This window comes from Heterocephalus glaber, unplaced genomic scaffold (assembly GCF_053883595.1).
Source record: "Heterocephalus glaber isolate CG9 unplaced genomic scaffold, H.glaber_assembly_v1.0 deba00001760, whole genome shotgun sequence".
In the NCBI taxonomy this organism is placed as follows: domain Eukaryota; kingdom Metazoa; phylum Chordata; class Mammalia; order Rodentia; family Bathyergidae; genus Heterocephalus; species Heterocephalus glaber.
In genome coordinates, this window is record NW_028258457.1 from 2,474,862 (window position 1) to 2,496,901 (window position 22,040).

The 22,040-nt window shown below is 55.6% G+C and overlaps 2 protein-coding genes and 1 long non-coding RNA gene across 21 annotated transcripts in view; 1 reads left to right on the forward strand and 2 right to left on the reverse strand.

Moving 5' to 3' along the window:
• Wiz (WIZ zinc finger) overlaps positions 1–7,669 on the reverse strand; it is a 24,921-nt gene extending 17,252 nt beyond the window's left edge. For 4 of the 16 annotated variants that reach the window (XM_013068406.3, XM_021250342.2, XM_021250344.2 and 1 more), the window contains exons 1-3: positions 7,510–7,669; positions 5,827–6,089; positions 828–900 (exon numbers count right to left, since the gene is read on the reverse strand). In XM_013068406.3, the coding sequence (XP_012923860.1) occupies positions 828–900; positions 5,827–6,031 (278 nt within the window). In that variant the 5' untranslated portion in view covers positions 6,032–6,089; positions 7,510–7,669. Of the gene's footprint in view, positions 1–827; positions 901–5,826; positions 6,090–7,087; positions 7,262–7,509 lie in introns of those variants that run through there. The other 12 variants (XM_004872528.4, XM_087201736.1, XM_087201738.1 and 9 more) reach the window with 5 other exon arrangements.
• LOC110347196 (uncharacterized) overlaps positions 1–10,072 on the forward strand; it is an 11,522-nt gene extending 1,450 nt beyond the window's left edge. Inside the window, exons 3-6 of the long non-coding RNA XR_002391645.2 lie at positions 146–364; positions 3,195–4,132; positions 4,211–4,398; positions 9,852–10,072. This is a non-coding gene — a long non-coding RNA (uncharacterized LOC110347196). The remainder of the gene's footprint in view (positions 1–145; positions 365–3,194; positions 4,133–4,210; positions 4,399–9,851) is intronic.
• Rasal3 (RAS protein activator like 3) lies at positions 9,096–21,241 on the reverse strand. 4 transcript variants are annotated; one of them, XM_087201743.1, is made up of 18 exons: positions 21,171–21,241; positions 20,701–21,041; positions 18,076–18,206; positions 17,871–17,952; positions 17,710–17,771; positions 17,138–17,208; positions 15,874–16,000; positions 15,680–15,778; positions 14,727–15,266; positions 14,259–14,403; positions 13,869–14,013; positions 12,712–12,948; positions 12,428–12,629; positions 12,224–12,342; positions 10,979–11,346; positions 10,360–10,531; positions 9,491–9,554; positions 9,096–9,390 (listed from the first exon to the last, which is right to left on the reverse strand). In XM_087201743.1, the coding sequence occupies exons 2-18, from the start codon at positions 21,026–21,028 to the stop codon at positions 9,247–9,249; spliced, it is 3,036 nt and encodes a 1,011-aa protein (XP_087057869.1). In that variant the 5' UTR covers positions 21,029–21,041; positions 21,171–21,241; the 3' UTR covers positions 9,096–9,246. The 4 variants fall into 4 exon arrangements, 2 of the variants coding, with proteins under 2 accessions (XP_087057869.1, XP_012923873.2); XM_013068419.3 differs by having other exon boundaries at positions 10,360–10,517; positions 10,979–11,357; XR_015447558.1 differs by having other exon boundaries at positions 9,264–9,390; positions 10,979–11,357.
• Positions 21,242–22,040: the final 799 nt, after the last annotated feature.

The window sequence follows — 22,040 nt, forward strand, 5'->3', positions numbered from 1 at the left end:
CCTGGTCAGTTCTCCCTTCATTTTTTTTTTGGTACCAGGGATCGAACTCGGTACCTTGTGCTTGCAAGGCAGGCGGTGGAACCACTGAGCTAAATCCCCAGCCCTCTTCCTTCATGTTTTTCTTTTTTCTTCCTTCATTTTTAAGATCCTGCCTTCCTGAGGGGATATGGATTGTGGCCATGAAACAGAAGAAGAATTGGTTTCCCCAGTCAGATAGAACAGAGACCACAGAATCTCCTCTCAGACCCATCTGTGACATGTGATATGAACAGGATCATCCTCCCAGGGTTATGGCAAAGATTCAGTGGGATAAACACCTGCCAAGAGCTCAGCACCTAGCAGTTATGATTAGTTCCAAACGCTGGTAAGATTATTATACACTGGCCCCTGCCGTGTTGCCTAATGAAAGGTAATGGCTGTTAGCAATGGGCTTGACTCCTGCTTTCACCCAAGGCCCCTTGGGTTCTCAAGGCAAATGTGTGAGACGCATCTTATGGCTCTATTTTGCAGATAAGGAAACTGAGGCTCAGAGAGGCCTAACATCATTCTAAGGGTCACCTGGCAGAGAGACAGGACCCCAAGGGTCCACCCTGCAGGCTCATGCCTCTTTGGCCCTGCTCCTGGCAGAGATAATGAGAGTTGACCACCTGTGTTCATGCCTGACCTCCCTCCGCCCCAGCACACACACCCAGGGGCTTGCCTGCTGGGAGTCACCTCCTCCTGCCTAACCTCCTGATTCCCTCCTGTCCCCTTCTCATTTCCCGGGGGCTTCTCTCAGGCCTGGGCCCCCCTGCCCTCCCTGAGGTCAGGGCCAGCATGGCACTCACCAGCTGCTGATCCGATGGGTGGCGGAGGTGGCACGGGGGAGGGCTTCGCTGAGGCCGGGATAGGGCTGCCCGTCTGCAACAGAGAGGGGAGACCCTGAGGGGCTGGGGTCCCCCTGGCTGGGGCTCCACACCCCAGCTTTTGGAGGCCTGCAGGACACCTCAGAAAGGCCCTGCTGGCTTCCAGCCCCTCTCCCTGAGAGGCCTTTGGCCTCTGTATTCCTGAGCCCTAAAAGGGCTTTCTTTGTAGGAGTCCCCATAGGTCTCCTGGGGGATCCCAGGGGCTTGCTACCTTCCAGCCCTCCTCTCCTTCCCTCCTGCCCAGCAACCAGGGTGAGGTTTTAAAGTCACACCTTGGTAAAAACTCAGCTGGCCTCTCATTATGTTTACAGGAAAAGCCAGCTTCCCAGTGCCACCACGAGGCTCTAGGACAGTGGCGGCAAATCTATGGCACACGTGCCATAGCGAGGTATTTGTTATCATTAAAGCTCTAAAAGTTCTCCATCACTGCCCTAGGAGGTTGGATGTTGACTGGTTTCTCCAACTTCTGCCTCTCCTGGCCCCTTGATGCCTCTGCCCTGACTGCATGCCCCTCTTGGGAAACCTCAAGCCCAACTAGCTCTCTCCAGCCTCAGAGCCTTTGTACTTGCCCAGAGCACCCTCTCTGAGCCACCTACTCAAGGAATCTCCTATTATTTGCTCTCTCAGCACGTGTTTCATTGCTTTCTTAGTACCCCCAGAGACTGCCAGGTTGCCTCTCTGAATGACTGTCTCCGTCCCCTGCAAACACCTTAGTCCCACCAGAGCAGGACTCTCAGCCTTGTTCACTTAGCATTGCAGCACCTGGCACACAAGTGTTCCACAAATACATGCCAGGTGATAGAAGAGGAGTCGGTCCAGACTACAAGCTATGCAGGGCCCATCGCTGCCTTGTGGACCCTGTTCCAGGCCCAGATCCTAGGATGGAATTCCTTCCTGGGAATCCCCCAACACAGATAGAGCCAACTCTCCATTATCTGCCTGCTGAGCCAATGCCTGGAGCGACCACAGGAATCCTGGCCTGCGTCTCTCTGCCTGCCATGCTTGCCTGCCACAGGCGAGCCTGCCAATCGGGGAGCAGGCCAATTGTCTGGGCCAAGGTTAACACACTGGGGGAACTTGTGCCCTAGCCAGGGCCCGACAGATGCAATTGCTGGATTAGCCTCAATTTGCAGAAGGTCCAGAAAGAGGGCAAGGGCCGGGGCTATTGCTTTTTTCCAATCTTGCACCACCCAATTTTTCCTGGAACTTGAGAGCTGACCGTTGGGCGTCAAGGAATGAGAATGGAAAAGGGGGGGATGATCGTGAATGTGTGATTGTTGTCTGAGGGCCGCTGAGCCTGAGATGAGGGCCGTGACGGTGACCTGGCACGGAAGGGGAGGGGAGGGTGGGGGTAGCCTTGCACTGTAGGATGCTGAGAAGCACCCCCTAGATGCCACCATCTCCCACTCCCGCAGTCATGACCGCCAAGAACATCTCCAGATGTGACCAACATATCCCCGGAGCAGGGGTCAGTTACCCCCATTTGAGAACCATGGGGGTGGATGGTTAGGGAGCAGGGATTGGGTGCCAGGGCTGAAGTTAGGGTGGGGTGTCAGGGTGAGATGGCTGGGAAAGTGAGGTCTGGACCAGCCAAGGAAGCACAACCCCAAGAAACAGGGTCTCTTGAGGGCACGCGAGTCACAGATGCAAGCTTCTTTTGAGGACGACTGATTCATGTGTAACCAGCCCCAGCACACCCTAGAAGTGGGGGTCTGAGGGTCCTGGGTTTCCTGCTTCTGAGATCCTGGGACCCCAAGGTCCTCAGATTCTGGGCGTCCCAGATCTGATGATTCTGTGATGGCCGTTGTCTAAGAATTCCGAGAGCCAGGGGGCCACATTGGCCTCTTTGTCTGAGCAGCTCCAGTGAGGCTCCTATTTTTAGTGGCAGCAACTTCGGAGGAAGGAGGCCAAGTGGAACCTGTGTTGGAGACACGTTGGAGGTGGGAGCTTTGCCCAGAGGCCTCCCCACTGATGGGGATCCAGATGTACCTGTGGGTCACATAAGGTGGCTGGGATGCAACCGTAGGCGGTGATCATACCAAGGCCCCCTCATTGGCTCCTGCCATCTGGGGTCCCTGGGAGGGGTTGCAAATGAGAAAAGGATGTGTCCATGAGCAACTTGAACCCCAAACCAGACAGCTCAGCAGAGTGGCCAAGAATCTAGACTTTGGAGCCAGTCAAGTCCCAGTTCAAGGCCCAGCAGTGGGATCTGAAAGGCTTGCCTTGCCCGCTCCAAGCCTCGGTTTCCTCCTCTGTACAACTGGAACAGCCACCTACCCATTCTTGCAGGGCCAGCGATGGATGCCAACAAGATCACAGTAAATATTCCATCCAGAGAAGCAAGTGGTGGAGAGAAAGAAGGGAGGTGGGGCTCCTGGGGGCTTGGGGTTAGCTCCTTGATGACCCAGGGTTGAAGCTGGAGGCTGGACTCAGAGCCTCAGGCCAGCTCACTCCATGTTGATATCCTCCCTAGCCTGAGGCCCCATAAGGGCAGAAATGATGAGCCATTTGTCCTTGGGTGCCCTGTCTCCGGCACAATGCTAAGCGTGCTCCAGACTCTTCATCAATCCATGCAGAATGTCTAAGCCCCTCTCCCTGCCCCCAACTTTGCCATACCTGGGATGCCCAATCTGAGAGGCATTTTGGGCAGCAGCTGTGGGGAGCCAGGAGGCTCCCAGCCAACAGACATAATGGAAGACAAAGCAGGCAGTGGACATGTCCTTGTCTAGGCAGAGGGATCTGGAGATGGCCACTCCAGGGAGTCCTTGGGGGTTCCCAAGGGCTGAGTGTGGATGAGGGAGGGCCCAGGCTTTGGGGTGGAGTAGCAGTCCCAGAGGCTGTTCCTATTTTTAGGCATCACAAGACTCTCAGGGCAGGTGCCTGAGTCTGAGAAGGGGGCGGTCAAGCAGCCAAAAGGACAGGAGGAGACACAGTGTCCAAAGCCCAGGCCTTCCTCTGACCTCCAGGCCACAATCCCACTTCGAGTCCAGCCACCCCTATCCTGTACCCCCACTTGCTCAGGGAGACAATGAAGGGTGGGCCTGACTTTCTTTGGTGGCTATATCTCCACCCTGCTGTTATTTATTTATTTGTTTGTTTGTTTATTTATGTATTGAGACAGGGTCTTGCTATGTAGTTCAGGCTGGTCTTGAACTCCTGCCTCAGCCTCCCGAGTGCTAGAATTACAGGTGTGTGCCACCACCTGGCATCCCTAGGATGTAAAACAGGTACATTTATGAATCTCTGGTTGATCCCCAGGGAGAGTGAGGTCACACTTACCTACTTACTTTTCCCCCTCTCTCCAGATCTGGGGTGTCTGCCAGGTAGAGAAGAAATGCCCAATCCCTCAGAGCCAGACCTATAGTGGATCCCAGGATCCCAGAGCCTCTTCCTGCAGATTCCTATAAAGTCCAGGCCTGATCCTGTCCTGGCTAGCTGTGTGACCTAGACAAGATCCTGCTGCTCTCTGGGCCTGGAAGAGGTGACTGCTAAGGTACTGGACTCACCCTCTGTCCCGGTAGTTGGGCTTACTGTCCCTCATCCCACACCTTTCACTTTCTGAAGAACTCCTGGATGCCCCCAGGCTGGGCTGGGTGCATCTTCCTTCACACCTCAGTGACTATGTCCTTACACCTGGTGGTATCTGTCTCACCTGCTCCAGACAGTAGGGTCCATGATGGCAGGGACAGTGTACACTTGGTCCCATGAAGGTGTTCTATAAATACTGGAGCATTGTAAGAGGTGCTGATGGGCAGGGACAGGTCAAAGAGCCTCAAGGATGAGTAAGGCACCGTGGCTAAGGATGACGCTGTCAAGCCACATCACTGCCTGGCTTTGTCATCTTGGGCAACTTATTTCACCCTTCAAGGTCTGTTCTCCCATCTCTAACATGTGATAATAATAGCGAAGGATACCTCACCTGTTCTTCAAAGAGTGATATGAAATTATCACGCAAAGGGCTTGACAGGTCGAAAACCGCTAATGAGGTGCTTGGAAGTTCCTGGGAACCAAAGCCTTTGGAGGCAGGGCGAGGAGATGAAGGGAGAGATTCTCCAGCCACACCAGGATCTTGCCTAGTCTTGAATATGCCAGGCTCCTCCCTACCACAGGATCTTTGGACTTGCTGTTCCTTCCACCTGGCCTGCCTTTCCTGCCATTCATTCTGTGCTCCACTCAAAAGCCATTTTCTTAGGGAGGCTCTCCTAGGTCCCCTATGTGTGATTCTGGTTCTCTGTTTAGTACTTCCACAGCCTCTGTCACTATCTGCCTTTATATTTGCTTAGTTCTTTGTTGTCCATCTCCCCTTCTAGAACAGCAGCCCCTGGAGGGGCAGGAACTCTCGCCTCTTTGGTTAATGGCTGTTTTCCCAGCACCTAGAACACAGCCTGGCACATAGTAGGTGCTCAGTATTTAATGAATGAATAACAAATCTTGAGATGGGGACAATGTGTGCATAGACCCTTTTGTAAGGTAAATCAAGGCACAAAGGGGTAGCAGGTATCCCTGACACCCTGTTCTCTCCCTCGCCACTAGAGGGCACAAGCTCTTTTGGCCCAGGGCTCAGAAGCAAGACTTAACCAAGACAGCAAGAGGGAGCTGAGATAGACTGATGGGAGGGAGGTATGCACCGGGACAGGTGGGGTGGGTGCCAGGAGCTCAGGGTCCTGAGATGGGCATCTGGTTCTAAGTAGTGTCCATCTCAGAGGAGAGAGCTGGGCCAACTCAAGTTTCAGTCCTAGTCCTTGCCACCCACTGGGAACCCAAAGCATCTGTTTGCACACCTGTAGAATGGAAAACTAAGCAGAGGGTAAAGAAAAGGCAGTGGAGCCAAGGGGAATCTGAATCCCAAACTCAGCTCCTGGTAGGTTGGGTGACCTGGCTCTCTCTGAGCCTTGGGGACCCACTGGATGTTCCTTCTTACCAGAAATGCCACCTCTGCCATCCAGAATATCTCGGGAACCTTCCTTGGTGATAGGCAGGTAATGGGTAGATCGGAAGATGCTACCTTCACCCTCGGCAGCCTCAGCCCCACCCTCGATGTCCTCTCTTGGAGCTGGGCCAGGCAGCCTCTCCGGGCCTCGAGGACGATCGGGGGCGGCCAGGCCGCCTGCCAGAGGTCCCTCCATGGATGCACTCGGCTTGGCTCCACTTGGCTCGGGGTTGGCTTAGCGAGGCATTGTGGGTCTAGAGACAGAGAGGAGGAGGTGCTTAGGGGAGATAAGACAGGGATTCTGTCTCAGTTTCCCTTTCCTCAAAACCTCGGTCCTGACCCTTGCAACTCATTGCCTCAGTTTACCTCCCAATCCAACCTAGCTAGGTAAATGGTGCTGAGGCCCTGTCCACACACCTGTATCCCAATGATCCCTACCCTCAGCATTCATCAGTCTCCCCATGGATAATGCCTCTCTTTACCCAGATCATTTACTGCCTCAGTTTATCCCAGTGTTACTCATACCCACTAAGACACTTTTTCTTCCATCATTAACCCTATCACTTCTCCCAGGTTCCTCCCTTCATTCACACACAGCTTCACTTTCCCCCATTGCACCCTGGCTTCCCCGCACATGCACATCCTATGGCCATGCCTCCCTTTCCTCGAATGTCAGCCACTTGTCCATGCCGATCCCTTACCCTGTCTCAAGTGCCCCCAGCATCATCCTTTCACTTTTTTCGAAGAGGTGGCCCCTACTAACTACCCCAGCACTTTCCCACACTCCAGCCCCTCCCCCACAGGACCTCAGGGCTCTTCAGCATTAACCCCTTCATCCCCACACACAGCCTCAAGTGACCCCAGCATTAACCCTTTCACTTCTCACCAGCCTTATCCCTCATGCACACCCAGCCTTGTTTTCTCCATCCCCCGCAACCTCCATCAAGATTGCTTTGGTCCGAGGGCAAAAAGGACCTATAGGGCTCCTGGTCCAGAAATGAGGACCCCAGAGATAAGGGGGCTGTCCTCTCCACCTATAAATACCTTCAAGGTAACAGCGGAAAGTGAAGGGCAGGAATGAGGCGCCCTCCCCAGGGAGATGATGGGGAGGCCGGGCCCAGGCAACCGGGGCGGAGCCGGGGCTCCAGGCCTGGTTGCAGGCGCTGCCCTCAGGGGCCTAGGGGCTCCCAGGGGGCCCGTCCTTGGGCTGGCAGTCCTGGTGGGGGTCCCTGCCCGGGCCTGGAGGAAGCACCTGCGGGCGCCCACGGGGTGGGCACTGCCCGCAGGGAACGGGCTGGACCGCAACTTCGGAGCACTTTGGCAGCTGGGGAGGGGTCTCCCGCCCAGACGTCCCCCAGGGGTCGCAGAGCTGGTGGCTGCGCTGGGCTGCTGCACTCCTCGGGGGGCCGGGGTCCCGGGGAGGCGCCCTTCGCCCGTGCACCTCGGGGCGGGAGACCCCGCGGGACGCGCCGAGGTAGGGGGAGACACCTGCCCGAAGACCCCCCCGCCCCTCCCCCACCCGAGCGGCCCCGCCCCCGGACAGGCCCCGCCCCTGTAGGCCCGCCCCGCCCCCCGCTCCGGGGGGTCCCGCCTGGCCCGGCCCGGCCGAGGCCTCCCCCTCCCCGCTCCGGCTCCGCCCCGCCCGCGGGCTCCCCAGGCCGGGCCGGGCCTCACCGGGGAGGCGTCGCCGCCGGCTGGGTGCCGGGGCACGGAGCTCCCCTCCTCGGTGCGGCCGTCGCTGCCGCTACCGCCGCTGTCGCTCCCGGTGCCGGTGGCGCGGCCTCCTCAGCTGCCGCCGCCTCCACCGCTCGGGGGACATTGTCCCTTTAAATCGCTCCCCCGGCCGCCCCGCCCCCCCGGCGCGCCGCCGTGACCTCAGCGCGACAGCCCCGCCGCGCCGCCATGATGGGGAGGTCTTCCCCCCCCCCGTCCCCCCCGTCCCCCCGCGGGGGGGGCGGCCAGTGGGCTTACCGCCATGTTGGGAGTGGCCAAGCAGGTCACCCTTAAAGGGCCCGCGCGACCCGAGAGTCCTCGGAGAGGCTCTGTTACTATGACAACATCCTGGTCCTGCAGCCCCCAATGACTCCATCACCCAACTGATTCTTCCAATGCTAGGCTCCCTAATAGCACCAAAAGAGTGGGAAAGGGGCCAAGAAGTTCCCCCTTGGGTCATTCATAAGTCACTGAGGACTCCACCCACTCAATCCTTAGCTTCCAGTCACTTATTCCCCCAAGATCACAGCCTCCCCGACTAGCTCCTCTTATATACATCACAAACCTGTTGGCTTCTCTTATCCACCCATTCATCCATATGCTCAATCAACCACTCATCTATCATCCAACCATTCACCTGCACATCCACCCCTCCAACTACCTATCAGTCCATCCAAACACCCAATCAACCCACTCATCCCTATCCTACCTGCCTGTAACTATAACACCCAAGCAAATACCTATTTATCCATACAACCAAGCAAGAATCCAACCACCACTACATACATCCTTCCACCCAGCCACCCATACATCCACCATGTTTCTTTGTCCTTCCCACATGAGGACAGAGGTCTTGTCTGTCTGGTTCATTATTGTTTCTCCATGGCCCAGCTCTGTATTTTAGAAGATCTCAACAATGTAATATACATATATATATATATATATTTTTTTTTCACTTATTCCATTTAAATATTTCCCCCTGTGAGTCAGGTCTTTCCTAAGCAGACACATTCATCCTACCCAACTACTCATCTATCAGGTCAAACACTGAGCAAATGTTAACCTACTCATTGTCTATTGTTCTATCCATGGCCCATGATTCAAATGCCTGCTCATTTATTCAGCCGTTTTCCTACAGAGCTCAGTCATCTTGATACGTGCCCACTCATCTTTCATCAGTTTCCTAGAACTGTGCCTTCCCTTCCTGACATGAGGGAGCAGACTGGGTATTAGGGGTCTAGGAAGTCTCATCTGGAGTCTGGCAGTTGACAGGTGGGTAGTGGGATCCGTGCTTCACTGAGAAGCAGGTGCTGTCCATGAACTCCTTTTATAGAATGCCTTTAACTTAGGGTCTTCCACTGTGTAGGAAATGTTGGATGCATTTTACAGATAAGGCAATGCAAGCTGTAGAGTGATGCCCTAAAGGCACACAGCTGGTGAGAATCTGCTTACATTTCCCTCATACTAGGGGAGAATGTGGGAGAGCTGAATAAGGGTTACAGTGTACTCTGATTAGTGATACTTAGGAGCAAAGAAACTGCCAATTATACTGAAATCAAGATTTTACTGCACAACTTCACAGTGGCAGTGGTTGGCACCCACAGCTCTACACCCTGCCTTAGGCCAAGCAGCACTAAGGCAGGGGTCAGACCCCCCCCCCCAGCTGTGTCCTGGGGCACATAGGGTGGGACGGGCTGCTCAGGTGGTGTCTCCATTGACGAAGGATGCTTGGAGGGGCGGAGTCTGGCTCCGGGACCCTGGTGTCCTCAGAAGAAGTTGTAGGTTCTGGACTTTGTCCTTCAGCTGGGCCTGAGTGTGCTCTGTCTTAGTCAGGCGGCACTCCTGAGAGGCGGTGGAGGTGGGTTTGGAGTCAGGAAGAGTTGCCCACAACCCTAGCTCCCCCACCTCCCAACCCTGCCTAGCGTTCCAGCAGGCATCTCACCAGACTTTTCAACCTATGCCCTTCACCATTTGGAGGACCACTCTCTGGATTCAGCTCCGAGGTCCTGTAGGGGTCAGGGGAAAGGAGGTAAAGTCAAAGGCTGAAATACCTCCCAGGTGCGCATTGGACTGGCAAGGATCCAGAGGGCGGGGTTTGGAATGGAGGGCGGGGCCTAAATGTAGACGGTCGGATCAGAGCCTGGCATGTTTTCTCTCAACTTTTTTTTTTTTTGGTACCGGGGATCGAACTCGGGTCCTTGAGCTCGAGAGGCAGGAGGCAGCGGCGGTGGAACCACTGAGCTAAATCCCCGGCCCCTCCTGGCATGTTTTTATTGTTGTTGTTTTTGTTTTATCATTTACAGCCTGGCACGTTTAACATGAAAGGAACAATCAAGCTGGGAATAGTGGCAAACCCTTGTTAGCCTGTAATCACAGCATTTTGAAGTCTGAGGCAAGAGGATCGCCGAAAGTTCGAGTCCACTCTGAGCTACCTAGTGAGTTCCAGATTAGCCTGAACTACAAATCGAGACCCTGTCTCAAAAAAAACAAAAAATACAAAATACAAATACAAATACAAATACAAAAGAAACAATCATTCAACTCTTGGGGGCAGAGTTTGGCCAGTCCCGGGAGGGGTTGTGACTGGGGAGGGGAGCACCCATCCTTAGATGTGTGTCCTAGCACAGCCCAGGGCTGTCGAAGGGTGAGGCCTGAGCGGGTGGGCCCATCTGGGGGGGGGACTGTCAGGGCCTGGACCCGACCTTGGGGGCGGAGCCAGTCGAGGGGGCGTGGTCGTTCCCCTCGGACCTGGGTAGATCTCACGGGTGCGGGCTGGCGTGGGGGCGGAGTTAGTGGAGGGGCGGGGCTCACCCGGCACGGAGCCCGGCGTCTAATTCCTGCAGCTGTCCCCTCAGTTTCTCCTGCTGCTCCGTCAGGGCCCGAATGTGAGTGCTCAGCGACTCCACCAGGCGGGACAGCGCTTTCTGCTCCTCGCGCAGCGCGGCCACTTCACCCTGTAGTTCTGCCAGCTGGGGGCACACAGCTGCCATCATCATACCGGTAGTCGGTCCCTTCCTCTCCCCAGAGACCCTGACCTCCCAGTCTTTAACACCGGGCTTTCCCACCGCCTTGGGGGACATCGTTCCTGTGGTATGAATGGGGAAACTGAGACTCTGAGAGTTCGACTAGACCCAGAGTCACGCGGGCCAGCGAGTTAGGTATTTGAACTCAGGTTTTGGCGTTTTGAGACAGGGTCTCATTATGTAGTTCAGGCTGGCCTTGAACTCACTATGTAGCCCAGGCTGGCCTCAAACTTGAGGTGATCCTCCTGCCTCAGCCTTCGAAGTGCTGGGCTGACAGACGTGCGCCACCACGCCCAGCTTGAATCCAGTTTTGCCTGGCCTTCGGTCCTTTCTTAGTCTCCCTCTTCTCCATCCTCAGTCCCCCCCCAACACACACAACTTGGGCGTGCACCTGGGGCAGACCTCACCTTGCCCATAGGTCGCTGCGTGCCTAGCACCTGGTCTCGGTCCCTTGGCTGGTCCAGCTGGCGCTGCCAGGGCACCGATGGCTTCCGAGGCAGCGAAGTAGAGGCCTCGGTCCAGGGCCGGGCGCGGAGCGCGGGGCCGGATCGGATGGAGCCTTTGGGGCGCGGCCGGGGCCCCTCGGATGGGCGTCGGCGGGCGGCGGGGACGCTCTGCGTGCGCTGCACTGGCTGGGGCCGCCTCGGGGGCCGCTCTTCCTCCGCCTGACGCCGGGCCCAGCTCCCGGAGCCTTGAAAGGTGCGCAGAGACTGGCTCTTGATGAGAGGGGTGTGTTTGGGGAGGTCCCGGGGTGCCAGGAAGCCGGGCTTCGCCCCTGCGGAGAAGCTGGGGGGTCGGGTGGGGAAGCTCAGATCCTCAACGCCCCCCCCCATGACCTCATTCTGATCTCTTCCAGAAACGACCCTACCCTGACTCTTGACCCTGATGGGATCATATTTTGACCTATGACCCCATGAGGATCCTGTCCTTGACTTCTGACTACTATACCATTCTCTCTATGACCCTTGAGCCCAAAGAGCCGTTTGCTCCCTCTCCAGGCCTGTCCCTGACTTCTGACACAGTGTGACCCTTGACCTGATCCTTCTATAACGTTTTCTTCCAGTCTGACTTTGGGCTTCGTCTGTGCTCATCAAGTCACCCTCTTCCTTCCCAATGTGACCCATCCTGTCCAATTGCTGAACTTAGGCTGACCTATGCACCCTGATATATTATGGTTCCTGACTTCTGACCCTGAATATGACCCTGCCCACCATCCCTGACCCCTATCTATCTTAGGTCTGACCTCTGTTTACCATTTAAGCCTGCTCCTGATGCTTGAGGACTGGCTTATAACATCTGATCTCAACGGGACCCCTGCTTTGACCCCATCCACAACCAATGACGGAAATACAATGTTCCTATCTATGGCAAGGCTACTTTCTCTCTCTGACCCCAGAGGTGACCTCTGCCTAATCGCTGACAGAACTCAGCGTGACTCTGGGACTGTCTGCCCTTGGACTCCATTATAAGCAGCTCCCTGACTCCGCATACAACCCAGTCCCTAGCCTCTGACCTCTGTGCTGTGCTGTTTCTGACAATGACTCTAACGTGATCCTGCCCCTGTCCTGACACAATCCATGTTCACCTCTGACCCCAGTTAGAGCCCTGCCCCTGCTCCCACGTGTCAGTACCTGGATCAGACTTGAGGTTACCTGGTGTGGACTTGGGAAGGAGGTGGGGGGAGACACATTGGCACAGACACAGGTACTGGTCGACCTTCCTCAATGGCTTGTAGGATGGTGGGGAGTGGTTCCAAGCTGTCACAGGTTGCCTAGCAAAAAGAGAATGCTGAGCTAGAGGCTCCCAGCCTTCCTGCCTCCCTACCCCATGTTCAGGGCTGTGTGCTCAGGCCACACCTGGTCAAGCTCAGCAAAGATCGTACAGAGCTGGGCATGCAGGACGGCCAACTGGAGGGCCAGGTCGCTGCTGCCCTGGTAGCCGCTGGGTGCGGTGTCCTCATCTGTCGTGGCCACCTGGTCCAGGAAGTGTTGCATGGCTGGCCCATGATCCTCCAGAAAGCTGTTCATGAAGCTCATGTAGGCTTCCTTCTCACCAAACCTGGGTTGGGCCAGAATGGATGGATGAGTCAGGTCAGGTGCCTGGCACCTCACACCCCCAGCATGGTCCCCCCAACACCTACGGGGCATGGTTGGCGAGGTTCTGGATGACTTTAGCGATCAGCGTGAGGGTTCTGGCTGGGTTTGGTGCTGGGTGTTCTGGTGCCAGGCCAAAGAGGCTGGGTGCCAGGATGGCAGGGCACAGGAGCCGCAGGAAGAGGGAGGCGCACACCAGTCGGGAGCCCAGTGCTTCAGAGCCTCTTGCTTTGCATGCTTCTCGCCAGCCTGAGAACACAGCACCCAGCTCTGCTGGGAACCAACTGAGGCAGAAGAGGCAATGGTCAGAGGAGAAGGCTACGGACATAAGATCATGGATGGTCAAGATCATGAGGTCAGGGGTCTGACAGGAGTCATTACATGGCTTGTCAATTACCTGCCATGATACTATTAAGCCCACATAGGTTTCCTACTGAACCTGGGGTCTGGGTTCCAGGATCAGGGACATCTGGGGTAAGATGCTTACCCACATCTTGGGGATGTGGGTGGGTCCCTGTTGGGTCAGGACTTACAGTGTAGTTACTAGGGGAATCTCTAGAGTCAGCGTTCTTTGATTTAGGCTTACTTATAAGATCACATGGGAACAAAGGTCATGACATTGGGGAGTAGTTGTAATTGGATGTGGGACTCGGGTGCCAGAGTACAGGAAATACTAGGATGGGGCTAGGGTTACAGGGTCATCTAGAGTCAGAAGTCATGGGATTGGCATACAAATTAGCATGCAAATTAATCTAGGATCAGAAGTCCAGGGATTGGAATCCCAAGTGACTTGTGACCAGTTTCACTGGACTTGGGGTACAGGGTCAGTTAAGGTCAGGGGTCATGGGATCAGGAGTATGCATCATCTGGACCCAGAGGTTATACCATAAAATGGTAAGAAATTAGGGTTGGGAAAACTTGTGGGTAGAGGACAAGGAACTGGATCCCAGATTACTTGGGGTCAGGTGACATGGCTTTGGAGATAGGATTCCTGGATACAGCAAATAAAACTTCAGGGCACTCAGCTAGACTTGACTTTCATATAAACAAGGAATACATTTTTTTTAGTATAAGAATGTCCCAAATAGTGAATGGTATTTAACTGAGCGTCTTGGCAGCTCCAATTGGGAAGTCACTGTACCAATGCTTAGCAGAGTGGTGGAGGGGCAGGGGTGAGCTCACATGCTGGGCCCCCCCTTCTCACTCGTAAGAGTGGACGATGGTTTCAAAGACCTCCTCACAGCTGTTCCGAAGCCTGGCTTGGTGCTCGGGCAGCTCCAGGGCTGGGCACTTGCTGGGGTCCACCTCACAGTCCTCGGTAGAGGCACAGAGACGCCGTACGACCTGCCCTGCAGTCCAGCGCAGCCAGTGTTCAGTCGTGATAACCAAAACCCACCATACCCTCCTCCAACCTTACCTCCAACTTATTCCAAAGGCCCCTAATATCTTAAGAAATTTCTAACCCCCCCCCTCACACCATAGCATCACCTGCTGTTAACCAGAATTCAGGTTACCCAGGGCACCCTAAAACTCCTCTGGGATCCTCTGTCCCATCCAGCAGGACTCTGACACCAGCCTCCTCTCCTCAGCTCACCTAGGGTCTCCTGGAGGTAACCCTGCGCCACCAGCTTCATGTACTCGTCAATGGCCTTGGTGGCTAAAGTGTTTTCTCGAAACAGCAGCGCCTCCCGGCCTCCACAGCGCGCCAGCTCCGCGGTGCCCAGGTCTGTCACCAATGCCTGGTTAGGGCAGGGGTCACATTGCAGGCTTAGCCCATCCTTCACACCTGGGGCACAGGCGTGGCTCTCCCTGCTGGGGCTCCGGAGGCCAGAGCCTCCACCTCTCAGATCAGAAGGGAGCTTCTTGTCTCTGAGGCCCAACTCCTGTCCGCCCCAAGCGGCCAAAGTTAAGCCCCGCCCCTCACAGGAGGCGCTGAGGCCCCGCCCCGGGAGCCCCGCCCCTCGCAGATACAGCTCGGGCTCCGCCTCCCACTCCTTCGCGGTGCGCGCCTCTCTTGCCTGGTCCCGGGTGGTTCCCGGCTCCGTGCGCTCCCGCGCCTCACCTGTGCCCGGCCCGTGGCCCGCAGCACGCGCACCATGGCGGCCGCCAACTCCTCCTTGGCCTGGGCGGGCAGCTCAGGCTCCAGCGCCCCACAGAGGCGCGCGTAGTGGAAGGTGAGGAACTCGGCCAGCTCCTTGTAGCGCTCCGATTGCAGCACCCGAAGGCGGCGCGCCCGCACCCGCGCCCTCAGCGCCGCCCCCGCCGGCGCCCCGAGCAGCGGGAACCAGCGCTCCAGGCCGGCGGCGGGCGCGCGGGGGGCGCTCACCTCCTCCAGAGCCAGTGCCGCACGGCCCAGGGCCGTGCCCGCGGAGCCCGCGCCGCGCAGTCGCAGCGACAGGCGACGAGCGGGCGGCAGCGCCTCGAAGTGGAAGCGCTCGGCCCAGAAGAGCTGGCCCGGGCCGGCGCGCGGAGCGGTGCGCGCCAGCAGCGAGCCGTCCAGCCACAGCTCGGCCTGCACGCCTTGCGCTCCCGCCGGCCGAGGAAGCCCCTTCGCCTCGAGTACCCACACGCTCAGCCACGTCTCCTCCCGCTCCGCATTGTCCTGGAGTCGGGAAAGGGGTAGGGTGAGTGTTGAGGTGGTGGTGGGGGACACAGCGCTCCGATGCAGGCATTGTAGTAGAAGCGTGCAGCCTTGCCGCGCGTGGTAGCTCACGCCAGACATCCCAGCACTCGGGCGGCCGAGGCAGGAGGATCACCGGCAGCTACATAGTGAGTTCAAGGCCAGCCTGAACTACATAGCTAGGCCCTGTCTCAAAAAACCAACCAATCAACAAATAAATAAATAAATAAATAAATAAATAAATAAATAAATAAATAAAAGGAAGGGCCCTCTCCAAGTGGTTGAAAAGGTGCGGCGGTTACGGCACGCTGGGTTTGGGTGGCATAGAAGGGGCGGGGCCACCTAAACAGTGGGGAGTCTCCGCATCTCGATCCCCACCCGCCTTCGGCAATGACCTGGCTGGGCTGGAAGTGGCGACGAAGGTCCTCGATCCAGCGGTCTCTCTCAGCAGCCGAACGACAGGAGAAGCAGCGGCTCCCGCCCACCCACGTCACCTGTCGAGGCAGGGAATCCAAGTGTCAGGTTGAAGCAAAGTAAGGCTAAAGCGTCAAGAGTGGGATTGTGGGGGAGAGAGGTTGCCCGAATTTACCTGGAAGCAGTGGGGCTCCCCCAGGAGGCTGGAGTGCAGCGGCCAGACCCGCACGTCCTGCTCAGCGCCCAGGTCCAGCTCGGAGAGTGTGACCAGCGATTCCCTAGAGCCCAGAGTGCTGGGGGTCCTGGAGTGAGGGCGGGTGAGCAAGCGCTCACTCCTTCCTCTCCTCCGCCCACCCCGCAGCCAGCCGGAAAGTTAGAGGAAGCCCAGTGACCTGAGCCTAAATTGGATCCCGTCCCTCTCCTGTTTTCAGGCGCCCCCACCCCTGGGGCCTCATTTCTGTGCGTGTGGTCCTGGGGATCCTAGGGCCTCCGCACTGAGCTGCACTCCCAACCATTTTATTTTTCATCTTGAAACAGGGTCTTGGCTAAGTGGCAGAGTTGGCCTGGCTGGGCTCCAACTTGTGATCCTCCTGTCTTAGCCTCTCAGAGTGCTGGGATGACAGGGATGTGCCACCGTGTCAGGCTGCCTCATTGCTTTTAATATAAACGTAGCTCTTCATAGTGGCCCAAATGACCTTGAGAAGTCCAGCCCTTATCACCTTTTTTTTTTTTTTGGTACCAGGGATCAAACTTGGGTCCTTGTGCTTGGGCAGCAGGCGGCGAAACCACTGAGCTAAATCCCCAGCCCCCTTATCACCTTTAAAAAATACATTTTATTTTATCCTATTCCCCCCTCAAGCCCCCTCCCCTCCATATGTACAGAAGCTTTGTTTCCACTTTTTCCTTCTTTTTTTCACTTTTTTCTTGTCCTTTCCTTTCTCCCTCCCTCCTCCTTTTTCCCCCTTCCCATTTGAATGCTTTCTTCCCATTTCCCAACATCCTTGTCACCTTTGATCTCATCTTCCTCCATGTAACCCCTCACTTTCTGAACTCATCTTGTTTTTGTGTCTTTCAGCCTCTCAGTCTTTGCTTGCTGTACCCTCTGCCTGAAATGCTTTTCCTGCTGCCTCTTGGCCGAGTTAACTTCCATCTATCCTAGTGGTCCTCCTCTGACTCTTCCAGACCAAGGTATTGTCTTAGCTCCAGGTTTAGAGCTCGATCCCAGCCTTCACCCATGGGCTGGCTCTTTTGTGCTAGGTCTTTTTGTTTTTTGGTACTGGGGATTGAACTTGGGACCTTGTGCTAGGTCTTTATGGGCCTAGCATCACCCAGCATGGGGAGAACAAAAAGGAGGACACAGGCACAGGCGCAGGCTGTGTGCAGAAGGAGGGGATGACAACCAGGACGCTATTGAGCCCCAGCCACTCAAAGGCCCTTACCCATCCCGTGGGACACTGGCTTCCAGGTCCGACCTGGACTTTTTCTTCTCTTTCAGCCTCTTGAGCAACCCCTGGAGGGAGTCAGATGTCAGCTGGGCAGAACTCTGGGCTCCCTCCTCAGCTCCCACCCACAGGGAAAGGCTCTGTTGGTCTTGAGGGACCCAAAGCATCAATAATAATGGCAACCAGCTTGGTTGCCTCCTCCTCCTCCTCCTCTGTTTGTTTTTGAGACAGGGTCTTATTATGTAGCTCAGGTTGGCCTCAAACTCAGGATTGTCCTGCCTCAGCCTCCCAGTGCTGGGATTACAGGCGTGCGCCACCATTCCCAGGCAGCTCACATTTCAATAAAGCATTGAACATCTGCTTTCCTGCATTCTCCATTAACTCTTTTTAAAGGGACCCCAGCAGGAAGTGGCCTCACTTGCTCTATTTGACAGACAGGGGACACGGAGGCACAGAGAAGGCCAGCCTGGCCCAGATCAGCCAGGACAGTGGATGCCCCTTTCAACGCTGAGGACTGGGAGTCCTTGCTCACCCCACCTCCATTCCCTGCTTCTCCTTGGCTGCCTCACCCGAACATTGTGGACCTGGCTGGAGCCAGCAGCCTCTGGCTCAGTCTTTCCAGAGGTCCGATCTGTGGGTGGTCAGAGGTGGGAGGTAAGGGGTTGAAATTGTCTATGATTCTGCCCCACCTTGAGAGGCTCCCAAATGCCCCAGCCTCACCCAGACTCACCTGGGTTCCTGAGATTCCCCATGACCACTTGCATGCTGCCCTCCAAGCTAGCGCTTCCTATCTGGGGCCAACGAGGACCCTCCTGTCCCAAGGGAGGGGCAGTCAGAAAGGTGAGGCCGCCACCCGACCTTGGGAGGGGTAGGGGCCTCCCCTCGCCCCCACACCCTGCCCAGCCTCAGTTCTGTTCCAGTCCCTCCCCTCTCACCTCCTCCTTGCCTCCAATGTGCACCAGCTTTCCATCAAGCAGAGTGAAGCCCCCAATGTCCCAGACAGGCACATCTGGGGTGGGGGCCTCAGGGATCTGTGACACAAGTGGCTCTGGCTCCAGCTCTAGCTCTGGGAAGAGGAGGAGGTTTGGGGAGACCTTAGGGCCCTTCCTCCTCCCTCTCCATGTGGAAGGCCCCCTGGGGATTCTTTCCTAGGTGCACCACCCCGCAACCCCAGCATACTGTTCCCCCTTGACGAATCTGCCACTCTCTGAGCTTTGCCTCCACGGTCCATAGTGGTGGACATCGCCCACTTGCTATGTGCCCAGTACTGTGTTTACCACTCCACACACGCCTCTCTCCCCTGCTCCTCCAAAGCCATTCAAAGGGCTTTCGTAACTGAGGCCCAGACAAGTTGAGTCACTTGCTCAGGGCCACACAGGTGATGAGGAATGGAGCTGAGCTTCACACACAAGCATTTTTCTCTTAACCAAGACACTGGGTAAGTCCAAGATGCTAAAAAGACAGGACAACTAGCTGAGTGTGGTGGTGCACACCTGTGATCCCAGGACTCAGGAGATTGAGGCAGGAGGAGCACCACAAGTTCAAGGCCAGCTTGGGCTACACAGTGAGACCCTGTCTCAAAGCAAAGAAACAAACCCAACAACAACAGACAAGGCAGCTCTGGGAGGCTGAGACAGCAGGATAGCAAGGTTGAGCCCAGTCTGGGCAGCTTAGCAAGACTCTATCTCAAAATAAAAAATAAAATAAAATAGCTTGAGGATGTAGCTCAGTGCAAAGGCCTGGGTTCAGTCCCCAGTACAAAAACAAACACGAACAAAAACAAGGACAAGAGACTTTGTTCCCTACCTAAGTGACTAAATCTAAAGGAGGAAAGTATTCAAAGATTAGGAAAGGAACAGAAGGGCCCGGGATCTAGCTCAGTGGTTTTGCCACCTGCTGCGCAAGCGCAAGGACCCAAATTTGATCCCCAGTACCAAAAAAAGAGAAAGGAACAGAAAAAATTCAAGGTAGGTGGCAGTCTCTTCTTTTTGGAGAAACGGTAGAAATTACTGAGTCAAGAAAGACCTCCAGAGGGGTTTGCCTGAGGTCTTAAATAGGCAGTTGGATTTTGACACACAGAGAAAGCCATGCATAGTGGCACATGACTGTTGTCTCAGTACTGGGGAGGCTGAGGCAGGAGGATCTCCATAAGTTTGAGGCCAGCCTGGTAGGGGATGGGCAAGGCCCAGCAAAATAAAGGGAAGGACAAGAGTGACTGTAGGGGCTAGAAGGCAAGGCCCAGGAATAGATTGGTACATGGTTTGGGGCACTAGTTGGAGTGTTTTATTGTGGAAGTAGTAGAAGCCATGGGAGGGGTTTAAGCAGGTGAGGAGCAGTGGCGCTTACTAAAGAGCTCTCTCTGGATCCTGTGCAGTGGGCAAGCCCTGATGCCTTGGAGGGGGTTAAAGTGTTGCCTTTGCCAGATAAGAGAGGTGAGAATTAGGTGATCTCCAAGAAAATAGGCAGGGTCAACCCTCCCACGTGAACGATGTGTTCCCTTGTCTTACCACTAGGGGCAGCAAAGGGTAACTCCTTGTTAGCAGGTCACTTGGACATGTCAGGTTTCCGGCGGGTGCCCTGCTGTGTACATCCCTGAGCTTCAATTCTCGTGACATCCATTACCTTTCTAGGTCCCTCTGTGTGACTCTTGGCTCCCCATTTGCCACTTTTTCTTTTCTTTTCTTTATTTCTTTTTGTTGTTTTGTTTTTTGAGGTAGGATCTCACTGTGTAGCCCAGGCTGGCCTTGAACTCGTGGTGATCCTCCTGCCTCAGCCTCCCAAGTGCTGGGATTACAAACGTGTGCCACTGTGCCCAGCCTCCTCCTGCTGACTTTTTTTACTGTTACCCTCCCTCCCGTGATCGTAATAGGGCAGGGAAAGTCACCTGACTTGGTCATTGTCACATCTTCTGTCTCAGTCAGGGACTGGCTCACATTATAGCTCAACAAACCCCTGCTTGACTGACAGACTGAACATGAATTCCTGAAATGATACGCTTTTCAAGGTCGAGATCGTGAATACCACTGAGCTGATGGGGTGACCGAGTCTAGAGGCGCATACCTGTCATCCCAGCACTCAGGAGTCTGAGATGGGAGGATGGCTGTGGTTTCAAGGCCTGCCTGGGCTACATAGCGAGACCCTGTCTCAAACAAACCAAAACCAAACAAAAACAAAACCAAACAAAAACAAAACCAAACAAAACACTGATGGGGAAGTGGAGCTCAGGGAGGTGAGGAAACTAAGACACAAGAGACCAGTTGGGGCCAAGAGCCATTTGGCATCTGGACTCTACCTCCATGAGTCACAGTGCTTCTGTGAGTGTGTCCCTGTCCCTTCTCCAGGCTCAACCAGGAGGTCCCTGGCAGTCCCCACCCCCACCCCTCTTTAGGTGGAAAGAAGGAAGAATGCTTCTGGGGCCCCCACCACTTCCTGCCAGGCTTCTGTGCTCCCCACAACTTCCTGTGTCTAGAGGGCTGATGCTCCGGTGGCAGACAAAACCCAAGCATCCGGCTACCCAGCCACCCTGCAGAGCCTTGGGCAGGGCGGGGGGAAGCTCCTACCTGGAGTCTCTGGCTCTGGCTCTGGCTCCTGTGATGCACTCTTGTGCCGACTCCAGAGGGTCTTGGAGAGCTGGAGGCGACTTCTCCGTGACTCTTTGGGGGGTGCAGGGAGCACCCGACGGAATAGTGAGCGAGGGGCCGGCTGGCTGCTCACCATGGGCTCCTGGTGGCTCAGTGCCCTTCCCCAGCTGGCCAGGCGGCCCCAGCGGAAGCCTCCAGCTCCCTTCTCCTTCTCCTCGCTGCTCCCCAGGTGCCAGCGGTAGGATGTCAGTGGGGAGGGGGCCACAGGCTGGGTTTGGCGGAGCTGGCTCGGTGCCGGTGAGTCCATGGTGGAGGAGAACCTGGGGGACAAGAGGGCGACATTTGTGCCCAGTGTCTGCCTGCATCTCGCCTCATCTCCATCTCCTTGCTGCTCTCGGCTCTGCCTCCAGGGAACTCGCTTGGGGGCCAGGCCCCCTCCTCTCTCTTACCTTGATTTCCTGGCCAGCCCCAGAATCAGCAGCCGTCTGCACTCGGCCTGGCTTCCTCCCACTGAACCCAGCTCCACGTGACCCTGGCTGTCCTACCCCACCCCACAGCCAGGCTGCAAGGGCATGGGGGTGGGGGGTGGGGGCAGGATGCCAGGATGGGGGTGGAGGCGAGGAGGTAGAGGGGGTGGCTGACTGTGCGGGGTTCTGGCAAGATGGTCCCAGAATCCCTCACCAAGAGGCGCCACATGAGCCTCTCTTTGAGCCTCAGTTGTCTCTTCTGCAAAAAGGTCACATGCTGGATAAATGCTGGCAAGGTTAGGACCACCCAGGGCTCTCATCTGCTGCTGGCCACAGCAGAGACCTGTTCATCCAGGTTGGAGAGCTGTTTGGCCTCATCTCCTTAAGGATAGATTATTTTATTTATTTATTTATTTATTTATTTATTTTGGTACTGGGGATTGACTTTAGGACCTTGCTCTTGTGAGGCAGGTGTGGCACCACTGAGCTAAAACCTCAGCCCAGGATAAATTATTTTATTTTTTTTATTTTTGTGGTTGTTGTTGTTGTTGTTGTTGGTATGGGGAATGGAACTCAGGACCTTGCACTTGTGAGGCAGGCAATGGAACCACTGAGCTAAATCCCCAGCCCATGGTTAAATTATTTTAAACTGGGCATGGTGACACATATCTGTCATTCCAGCGCTTGGGAGGCTGAGGCAGGAGGATTGCCTGTGAGTCTGAGGCCATAGTGAGTCACAAGGCTACATAGTGAGTTCAAGGCTAACTTGGACTATATAGTGAGACCCTGTTAAAAAGAAAAAAAAGAATAGATTTTAAATTTTTTATTTATTATAGTGTCTTCATACAGTGG

Coding starts and splice junctions, on each gene's coding strand:
- Rasal3 (XM_087201743.1), bottom strand. CDS start 21,028: ATGGACTCACCGGCACCGAGCCAGCTCCGCCAAACCCAGCCTGTGGCC. Junction 17,772..17,870: donor GGGGAATCTCAGGAACCCAG/GTGAGTCTGGGT, acceptor GACCACCCACAG/ATCGGACCTCTGGAAAGACT. Junction 16,001..17,137: donor GCCAGTGTCCCACGGGATGG/GTAAGGGCCTTT, acceptor CCCTCACTCCAG/GACCCCCAGCACTCTGGGCT.